Below are 11,304 nucleotides of genomic sequence, written 5' to 3'. Positions count from 1 at the left end.
CAGAGGATGGTTGCCATGTGGAGACAGACATTTGAGTTTGGTCCCCCAATAACTGCGACTGGAGTGTTCTCAGCATCACACTTGTAGTTGGGGATGAATCTGCCTCTCCTGGAGAGAAGTTCCATTGATGCCAGATAGGTCCATGTTTCACTGAACTGGGTATTATAGACATGGAAGCCCAAGGTGACATTGGGTAAGATCTGCCCATTTTCATTTATCTGTTTTACAGCAAATGCCAAGGCCAGGATGTGCTGGTAGGTCTGAGGTAGAACACTGCATGAAGGGTTACATGGTGCAAAATATTCATGACATTCAGATTAGGATGTTTATTATGTATATAGATATTGCTACATTAGAATGTCATCTGATTCATACATGTGTTGAAAACACAATATTAAATTAGGGATAATATTATATTTAACAACAAGAACAACAACAACAAGAACAACAACAACAACAACAACAACAACAACAACAACAACAACAACAACAACAACATATTCATAACCATCCTTAGAAGTATTTACATTTATCATTCTCTTTATACAATAAAAAGTCTCAAAGTGACTTGACAAGGTAAAATGCAACACATAAAAGCAATTTAAAGCCATAGAAAATTAGCTGTACAAAAGACATAAAATGCTCATCCAGCAACATATTAATAAGCGCAAGCTCTACTAACCCCGCTAAAATATGAGCACAAGAATAGGAGGCAGCATTAATGATTGCAAAGGTCTACGTAAATGAAAAGACTGACAGGGATGACACTAGGTACATCTTCCTGGTGAGGGCATCCCACAGAAATGCAAATGCTGACTTCCTCGCTGCCAAGGTGGGAGTCGGGAGCAGCTCAGCAATAACTCACAAGTTGTCAGTGAAGTTAACTCTTTATTCAAAGAAACAAAACAGCTCAGGCCTAGTGCTCACAGCAACTCTTCCTAGTAGGCCTTGCCCAAATGAGGCAGTTGCAAGGACTGATGGTCCCTACGCTCTCCAAGACTCCTCTTCCCCTTCCTTCTTTCCCAAGCAATCTCAGGTTCATTTGTCTTGTCTCTTGTTGCTGCTCCCTCTTCATACGTCTTCCAGTTCTGGGAGACCAGGAGGGAGAGGAACTGGTCACCGGAGGGGGAGACCCTCTGGCTTCGTCAGCAGCCCACCTGATCTCTGTCTCTTGGTCCCACCTCCTTTCCAGCTTCCACTTCTACCCCTGATTCTGGACTGCTCTCTGCCACGGTGTCTTCGTGCTCACTAAACCCTGTTACCACTTCAGTTTCCTACACCTCCTCCTCCCAGTCTGCTTCCTCTTCTCCCTCTGACCACTCATTGTCGCCCCACCACCAATCTCCTAGCTCTGAGCCTTCTTCCCCTGGAGGTTCCCTTGAGGAATCCCCAGCTGGTACCTCCCCCAGCCAGTGAATGACATTTGCCCTCTCAGATACAGGCTATCTTGCCAGGTACAGGCAAGATACACATAATACTTAAACTAAACTATGGATGCACAGCTGCTGGTGGGCTATTTGCTTCTTTCCTGCTCCAGCTATTGCTGTGCTGCTCAGAGTGAAATCGTGATCTGGACAGGTGTGGCTTCTTTCTGAACCTGCTTGCTGGTTTAAGAGAAACAAAGAGCAAGCAAAGAGAAATCCCTGCCATTCGTGGCTCATTTGGGAGCAACCCAAGTTCAGAAGTAAAGCAAAGCCAGGCTATTACTTAGTTCCCAGCATTGTGGCAGCAGCAGGAATAAAATAGGACTAAAGTCACAGTCCCATCCAGACCAGATTTCAGTTTACACCAGGGGTCAGCTAACTTTTTCAGCAGGGGGCCAGTCCACTGTCCCTCAGACCTTGTGGGGGGGCAGACTATATTTTTTTGGGGGGGATGAATGAACTCCTATGCCCCACGAATAACCCAGAGATGCATTTTAAATAAAAGGACACATTCTACTCATGTAAAAACATGTTGATTCCTGGACTGTCCATGGGCTGGATTGAGAAGGCTATTGGGCCAGATCCAGCCCTGGGCCTTAGTTTGCCTACCCATGGTTACACAGTAAACAGCCAGATGCCTATGGGAATTGTTCTAGAACTCACCATTTCAGTAGCATGTACTACCACACTGTACATTCACATTTAAACCATAGTTTGATTTAACCATGGTTTAAAATGATTATCCAATAATGTTTTGCAGAAGGAACTGCTAACTGAATGTTCATTCCCAAGCAATCGTTACAAACATCCTGGTATTGGAGAACAAAGGGAATGAATGACTAAGTGACACAACCAAGCCATAGGTTTTAAATATCACTTTGTAATATGTCAAAACCAGCCTAGAAAAAGTAATGCAAATAGGAGACTATGTTGCAATTGTTCCTATTCAATAGAGTGGGGGAAACTATAAAACCAATAAACCCGTTAAGGATGGATACAACTCCTCACAGGAAAGAACCAAGAACATATCTCCCCCCACCACACACACACCTAAAAACAACAAATTCAGAACAATAGGAAGAAAAGGTTTAGTAGAAGTAAGCAATAAAACGAATGATGCAAAGATGGGGAATATATTGATTACAGTTTCAAATTGTTTTAAAACCCAGTTACATACATACGGTCATCAGAAAGTTTCTGAGATGGATGTATTTTAAAGCTGATGCTGTTTGATAATATAAAAACCTGAGATGTAATGCCAGCAATTATGAGGTCTCCTGATTGATAATATTGGTGAAGAATAGGAAGAGGGTCTAAGATGGAGCACAGAGCAATAGAAGCCTTGCACATAGCCTGTGGCAGCAATGCTAATACCAAGATAACAAATAGTACCATCTTGCAGAAAGCCTTCATTTTTCAAAAAAAATCATTGTTTTCCATACTGTTGTTAGAGGGACCGTGATTAGCAAAGCTGCAGTGGAATGACTGCTCATTCAGCAGATGTAAAGTCAGAAATATTAAACGTAAAGAATCAATGTTTAGACTGACAGAGTTCTGTTAAACTACAGGTTCTGCATAGAATATATTAGCAACAGGTTTTAGTAGCAATTTTTTCTCTTCATAGTTTTGCTTGTAGCTACTGGAACTCCCTAGGGATGGGGAGAATGTATTGAAGTTATTATTATGGTTAATTGGACAATTAAACGAGAGATCACCACCTACTATTAGTTCTTGGTTCTTGACAACGTTGCAGACGAAAAACAAAAGATGTTTATCACACCTGAGCTAAACTTGTCTTGGTAATTCTTAGTGAAAGAGTAAGAAAATAACAATGAACTACAGAGTATTGCACATGCACGAACATGTGTGTGTCAGGTTCCAGATAACAGGCCTTAAATAAAATGTATCAGAAGTTATTAAAAATGGCTGGATAAAGTTTTGCACACATTCCTAAATGGGGCCAATTTCTCAAACTGCCTCATATCAAAAATTGCCTATGGAAGATCAGATGGTTTTTCATCTGGCCCTGAGCTGTAAAAGATTCCCCTTCCCCGCTCTATTCTATGAAATTAAATGTATCTGTTATACGAGGGCATTCTTGGTTTTCTCTATTTGTTGTTATAGCTTGCTCAGCTTGGTTTGGTGATCTGGGAACTCTGTGTAAAACTTAGAATCATAGAATTGTAGAGTTGGAAGGAACCAACAAGAGTAATCTACTCCAACTTTATTTCAAAAGCTTGTTTTCTCTCCTCCTGGGATAGTCAGAGCAGTAGCAATGCTAATAAATGGGGTTTAGATCTTGTATGAATATAAACCAGTTTAATTTACACAAGCTTACTTTTAGCCAGCCGTTTTGCCAATTAACTCTGCAGGTTCTTTAAATGATCTTTGGTAGTCAGTATGAGGGAAAATAGGGACGCGGGTGGCGCTGTGGTCTAAACCACAGAGCCTAGGGCTTGCCGATCAGATGGTCGGTGGTTCAAATCTCTGCGATGGGGTGAGCTTCCGTTGTTCAGTTCCAGCTTCTGCCCACCTAGCAGTTTGAATGCATGTCAAAATGCAAGTAGATAAATAGGTACCACTCCGGAAGGAAGGTAAACAGCGTTTCTGTGCGCTGCTCTGGTTTGCCAGAAGCAGGTTAGTCATGCTGGCTACATGACCCAGAAGCTGTCTGCTGACAAACACCGGCTCCCTTGGCCATTAAAGTGAGATGAGTGCGCAACCCCAGAGTTATTCATGACTGGACCTAATGGTCAGGTGTACCTTTACCTTTAATTAAAATATTTTTTCATTTGAACAGAATAGGAAAACCTCCTCAAACAGCAATCAACCTCCCTCCCCTCAAACAGGAAAACCACTGCAGCCAATCTTACAGCTAATTTCATCAAATACAGTTGTTGTTGTTTTAAAGTTGTAAAGCAGGGATAGGCCACATAACCATCGGACAACCTCCTAGGAGCCAAATTGCAGTTGTGGACAGGGCCAAGGGCAAAAGTGGGAAGAACTATTTATAGCTTGCCTAGGAGACCACTGTAAGCAAATTTAAACACTAACTGGACTCTAAGAAACACATGTAAAGTAACGAAGATTATGGATAATTTAGAAAAATGAAAATTGTGGAGAATGTACTGATATGTAGTTTTAGATTCTGTTTTAAGGACCCATGTAGGGGATGGGGGGGGGAGTCACGAGATTCAGAGAATCTCACAAAATGATTATACAAACTGTTTGAATGATAAAAATAAATAAAAATGTTTTCAAAAAAGTGGGAAGTGGTGCAAATCTAAATTTTACTTTTCTACAGAACTGTGGTTTATACACATGCTCATGCAACCCTTTCTTTCCTCTATCTAGAAAACTGAGAAGCATTATTAGACCTCAAGGACACACTGCAACCTAGCAAAAAAAGTCAAGGAGGGTCAAGCAAGGTCACTGAGTGGTGTGTGGCAGGACACGGAAATAGTCTGGGCAGAGATCCACAAGGCAGGTAAAGAATCCTGGAGGATTGTTTTGGTCCCCAAACTGATATTCCACATCACAGTTATATATGATTCTTTACTGGGAATAAAAACAGTACATAACACCTCAGCATGACAGAGACATGTTGATTCTTCAATTCTTTCTTCTTATCAGTTTCTCTTTGCTGTTCAACTCTGGCCTCAGCAAAATAACAAAGCATTTAGGGAAAAAGATACAGCCCAGTAATCCAAAACTAGAGGACAAGATGGAGAAGACCTCCACTGCCACCATATATTTCCCCTTGGTACTCAGGTAGGTTGGAATAAAGGACAACCAAACACTGCAAAAGACCAGCATGCTGAAGGTGATGAACTTGGCTTCATTGAAACTGTCGGGTAACTTCCTAGCCAGAAAAGCCACCGTGAAGCTGACAATAGCCAGGAAACCCATGAATCCCAGGGCACAGCAAAACATCATAGTTGAAGCTTCGTTACATTTTAGTACAATTTCTTCAGTCATTGAGTGCATGTCAAAATCTGGGAATGGGGGAGAAGTTATCAGCCAAATCATACAAATACCAGCCTGAATAAGGGAGCAGCAAAAGACAATGCAACTAGATAGTTGATTGCCTACCCATTTCCTCATCCTAGACCCTGGCTTGCTGGCCGTGAATGCTAGAACCACAATGGTGGTTTTGGCCAATATGCAAGAAACTGCCACTGAGAAAATCATGGCAAAAGCAGTTTGTTGAAGGAGGCACGTTAGCTGTACAGGCTGGCCAATGAACAACAAAGCAGAAGAGAAAGCGAGCAAGAGGGAGATGAGGAGAGCATAGGTGAGGTTCCGGTTGTTGGCCTTGACTATGGGAGTATCCCTGTACTTAATGAAGATTTGAAGCACCAAAGCTGTGATGAAAGAAAAGGTGAGATCAAGAGTACCCAAACTGATTCCCAGAGGTTCTTCATAAGACAAGAAGGTTATTTGTTTCGGAAGGCATCCATTCTGGTAAATGTTTGAATACTGGTCTCCAGGGCATTCAAAACAGTCATCCATGTCTGAAAAAGAAATTGTTGTTCTCTATACAAGTAAGTGCTATCTGGCCCACCCAGCAAACTTTGGCTTAAAAAGTAAATGACATAATTCTCAATGGTAATATCAGACAGTATATAATCCACCTCCATACACTGTACACATTATGGAAATTAAGTTCTGGTGTGCACCTAAGAAAGAGTAACATAGCTACATAGCATAAAATAAATCTCCTACCTGTCTGGTTTGAGATCTTCTCTTCTGGACATGGGAGGCAATCATAGCAGCAAGATGGTTGCCCTTCCTTCTTGGTTCTACTATAACCTGAAAGGCACTTCTCATTGCACTCAGAAAGGGGCTCTACCTGTTCATAAATGAAAGAAAAGAAGGGTTGGTAATCTGCAGCTCACATAACAACCCCATGATAGGAAATCTACCATATTTTTCGCTTTATAAGACGCACCAGACCACAAGACGCACCTAGTTTTTGGAGGAGGAAAACAAGAAAAAAAATATTCTGAATCTCAGAAGCCAGAACAGCAAGAGGGATCGCTGCGCAGTGAAAGCAGCAATCCCTCTTGCTGTTCTGGCTTCTGGGATAGCCGCGCAGCTCCATAAGACGCACACACATTTCCCCTTACTTTTTAGGAGGGGAAAAGTGAGTCTTATAGAGCAAAAAACACGGTACATTTATGCCATAGGTAGCTTGCCATATGGCAATGTGAGAGCGCTTTATTTGCAACAAACTCCAGTACTGGAATCAGTACCTCTACTGTTTCTCCTACACCTTTGTTTTCATGAAAACCTTTTTGGTAAATGTTTCAACAACACCAACTTTTAGAAGTCCAGAGTCTTATGAACTAGAAAACATTCAAGTGAAAGCTTAATAGTTCAGCTAATCCTTTCTTCCTGGGGGTATTCAAGGGTACGCAGTACCAGAACCATTTTTTCTAGAAAAAAAGCACTGAGTTCATTGTATTATATATAGAGAAACCATTAAGGTTTGTTTTGTTTTGTTTATTTACATTATTCATTGCCCTTTATGCACTCTCTTAGGAAACACTTGAGTTTTCAACTGAGGCTTCTTTGAACACTGGCTTTGGATCATGGTAACTGAGAGACTGATGTAAAGGAATGAGACTTGAATGTTGGTCGTAACATAGGGTAACAGTGAGAAGGATCTTCTGAATTTTTTAAAAACATTTTATAAATATTCTAATCAACTGTCTTTTTGGCTTGTTTGAATCTCATAGAACCAGTGAGCTATATTTTGCAATTGTGACATCTATGCAATTAGTCTTAGGAAGCGGACCAGACAAAACTTAGGCAAAACTACTATAATAGTCTTTGAATGTTTTTGTAACATGGTGGATCCATGGCAATGATCTGCTGCTGTCATTGTATGGATATACTAATTAGCAGAGCTTTGGGGTCTTCTCTGTATATTAGGGGTCAACTCAACATTCTATACCTTTCCTGCAATATAAATATCCCTCTAGCTATTTTTACACAATACTATTAAAGCCTACCCAGTTCCTGGTTCCATGTGGGTAATAATAATAATAATAATAATAATAATAATAATAATAATAATAATAATAATAATAATTTATTACGGTCAAAGACCAGTTCAAGAAGCACAATTGAGACTACTTTCACAAAAGTGAAATAGACATTTAAAACAGTATACAATAACAACTTATAGATTAAAATTGAAATAGTCGCATGTACACGAAAAGACCTAAGATTAGACTAACATGCAGATTGACCCTGGGACACCTAGGAGGCCAGCTATGGCAGTTTTCCGGCAGGTATTCTGCATCTACAAATCTGTGCGCAAAATCTGGCGACCATCCAGGTCGTCTTGTGATTTTTTTCTAAAAGGAGAAAATTGAGTTTTGGCTTGTCCAGAAGGTCAGTAAGCCTTACCAGATGGGGGTTGATGGTATCTCTACTGCCTCATCGTAAAAAGGACATCTAAAAAATAAGTGTTCAGGGCTTCCCATTTTCCCTAATGGGCAGGCGCAAAATCTCTGGGTGTACGGGACTTTTCCAAAAGATCCTTCCAGAACCGGCGACGGCAGAGCCAAACTTCTGGTGAGATAAAGGCCCCTCTTGCATTTCTGGATACAAGGAAATGGAGGTATGCTGCTGGGACAGCAACATATCTCTCGTGTTCTGCAATTATGTAATCAGCGGACCTCAAGCAGTCCTGCTGTCTCTCTATGTCCATAATTCTTTGTCTGACTATGGATCTTACTTGAGCCAATCCCAAATTTAAGATGGCTTGAGGCGCAAGACCCAATTTCTGCAGAGAGTTCAGGACCGCTATCTGCCAGCCAGACTGGAAATGATCACAATGAATCAGTGAAGCTATACCTTGGGGGAGCAATTTCAATGTCAACCACTTACAGATTGATGTTACGTTAATATGAGACTTGACTCTCATCATCCCCATTTCTAATCTAACCCATGCATTTGAAACGCATCTGGGGACTTGTAAGAGGGCTCTGAGAAATTTAGATTTAACTCTCTCAGTTCTCTCAGAGTGAAAGAAGAGGATGGTGGGCCAGATAAAGGATCCATAAAGGAGTTGTGCCAGTGTTTTGGCCTTATATAATTTTAGGGCCTTATATAATTTTAGTTCTAAGGAATTTGAGGGTACAGTTAGCAGATCTTTCCCTAGCACTCCCAATGGAATTAATATGAATTTTATTGGTTCCTGAAGCCTGGACCGCCACTCCTAGATACTTATAGTGTGAAACTATTTTAGAAAGAATCTGCACAAATCTGTGTGAAACTGTTTAAAAATTCGCTCATGGTTTCTCTTGTTTGCTTTAAAAATTATTTACAGCCATTTATAAGTTATTTGATTTCAACTTACAATGTATTTTATATACATAGCTACGTATAATTCCCTCTATCAGTCATGGGATGTCATCAGGATCTGCAAGTTCCTGAAGATTTGCTTTCTTCTCAAGACATGGGGAAGCAGAACTGCCATGCATTAGGCAGTCACATGTTGGTGACTGTAACTGCTTTTTAGAAAGAAAAAGAAAAGAAATACAGGCAGTTATCCAACATCATATGTGAGACATAAGGTAAGTGGTTCATCTGGGTATTCTGAAGACCAGTTGCTGGAAACTACAGGAAGGGAGAGTGTTATTGTGTGCAGGTCCTCCTTCTAGCTTCTCATATGAGGAACAGCTAAGGGAGCTGGGCATGTTTAGCCTGGAGAAGAGGAGGTTAAGGGGTGATATGATAGCCATGTTCAAATATATAAAAGGATGTCACATAGAGGAGGGAGAAAGGTTGTTTTCTGCTGCTCCAGAGAAGCGGACACGGAGCAATGGATCCAAACTACAAGAAAGAAGATTCCACCTAAACATTAGGAAGAACTTCCTGACAGTAAGAGCTGTTCGACAGTGGAATTTGCTGCCAAGGAGTGTGGTGGAGTCTCCTTCTTTGGAGGTCTTTAAGCAGAGGCTTGACAACCATATGTCAGGAGTGCTCTGATGGTGTTTCCTGCTTGGCAGGGGGTTGGACTCGAGGGCCCTTGTGGTCTCTTCCAACTCTATGATTCTATGATTCTATGATTCATAAGCATCTGGTTGGCCACTGTGACAACAAGATGCTGGATTAGATAGGCCATTGGTCTGATCCTGCATACCTATAGGTCCTCCCATCATGATTTGTTTTCACTGGATTTCTGCCCCATACCTATACCATGTTGGTCCTCCTATGCCCCCAACACTATTATAATATCTTATTTTGGTGGTAATTTTGATTAGTGTAATGGCTTTATATCTCCATAGTTACATCTAGTTTGATCTGAGAATGGATGCTTTAATATATTACAGTGAAATCGCTATGGCCCACTGGAAAAAAATATCAGCGGACTTTCTGAAATGGAACTTACCTGGTTAAATCTGTCTGGCCACATGATGGCATCATCATGAATGGTTAACCCCTTGTCCAGAGGAGCCTGGGAATCCAGCCTTCCAACTTTGACTCTAAGAAATGACTCATTTGGGAATGTGATCCAGTTGATAATATCAAATCCAGATACTAATTGTCCGTTTTGGTCAAATGAAACTTCTTCCCCAGCACTATTATTAAACGATACACTTCTCAGAAAGTGGTGGAGCTATATAGACAGTGGGAGAGAATTCACGAATAAGTGCCCAAACACAATAACATTGTGGTTATATTTCATGATTGATATAATGGTTTGTGTTCTGTTTAAAAACTGCCCCCCCTCTCTCTTAATGAGGCCCTTCTTAGATAATTGAGGTTGCTGAAAGAGGGGGAGATATTTATGGGCATATAAAAAGGGTGATAGTGCTGATTCTTTTAAGCAATATGATCTACTTGAATGTTCATTTGTTTTTGTTTCCCAAATGAACCTCAAAGGTCAAACAGGACATTCTTTCAGATAGATGGGCCCTAAGCTTTTTAGGGTGCTACTCTCTGGATATGACCAGAAGTAAGTAAAATGTTTGTGAATATTTTTCGGAAGCCGAACATCCGACGGCTTGAGTGCAGGAAGCTCCTGCAGCCAAATGGAAGCCACACCTTGGTTTTTGAACAGTTTTGGGAGTTGAACAGACTCCTGGAATAGATTAAGTTCGAGAAACAAGGTACCACTGCATTAGTTTCCTATAAAGCCATAAATGGTTCAGAGATCTCAATATCTCAAGGACCGCCTCTTCACATATGAACCAACCCAGACCCTGCACTCATCATGGGAGACCCTACTTCTTGTGCCCACTCTATGAGAGGTCCAGAGGGTGGCAACAGAAGAACAGGAGTTTTCTGCAGCATTCCCTGTCTATGGAACACTCTCCCCAGTTTTGCTCACCTGGCACCATCACTATATATCTTTAGGAGCCAGCAGAAAACTGTGCTCTGTAACCACACATTGGGCCTTGAACTATCTGGGGCCTTTTAGAAGTGGGTGAGATATTTTTAATGTATTTAAATGTGTGTATGTGGGGTTTATTGGATATTTGTTTGGCTGTAAGTTGATTTGGGTTGCCTTGAGCTTGATAGAGTTGTTGGCAATTTTAATTAAATAATAATAATAATAATAATAATAATAATAATAACAACAACAACAACAACAACAACAACAACAACAACAACAATAATCCTTTAGCACAATATTTAGGGCTTCTTCACTTTCCTGGAATGTTTCCAAGAAACCAGGGCTGACTTCATATGAATTATGATATCACGGTACCCTATAACTAGCCAGATTTAGCAACAAACATCTGTATTATTTGGAATAGAACTTTACCTGCCATGGCTGTTGATTCAAAAGTTCCCACCTTACTGTACCTGCCATTCCTCTGTATTTTAATTTGGTGGAAAGCATGTTGTGCAAAGCATG

The 11,304-nt window shown here is 40.8% G+C and overlaps 1 protein-coding gene across 1 annotated transcript; it reads right to left on the bottom strand.

The window, feature by feature from the left end:
- Window positions 1–5,036: 5,036 nt before the first annotated feature.
- LOC308571847 (vomeronasal type-2 receptor 26-like) lies at window positions 5,037–5,936 on the bottom strand (the record flags this gene model as incomplete). The annotated part of the gene is made up of 1 exon (XM_081167461.1): window positions 5,037–5,936. The coding sequence occupies one exon, from the start codon at window positions 5,934–5,936 to the stop codon at window positions 5,037–5,039; it is 900 nt and encodes a 299-aa protein (XP_081023587.1).
- Between the last annotated feature and the right edge of the window lie 5,368 nt (window positions 5,937–11,304).

This window comes from Podarcis bocagei, assembly GCF_964188305.1.
Source record: "Podarcis bocagei genome assembly, chromosome: 13".
Taxonomy (NCBI): domain Eukaryota; kingdom Metazoa; phylum Chordata; class Lepidosauria; order Squamata; family Lacertidae; genus Podarcis; species Podarcis bocagei.
Note: the sequence above shows the minus strand (reverse complement) of the source record. Positions and strands in the feature narration are given on the sequence as shown.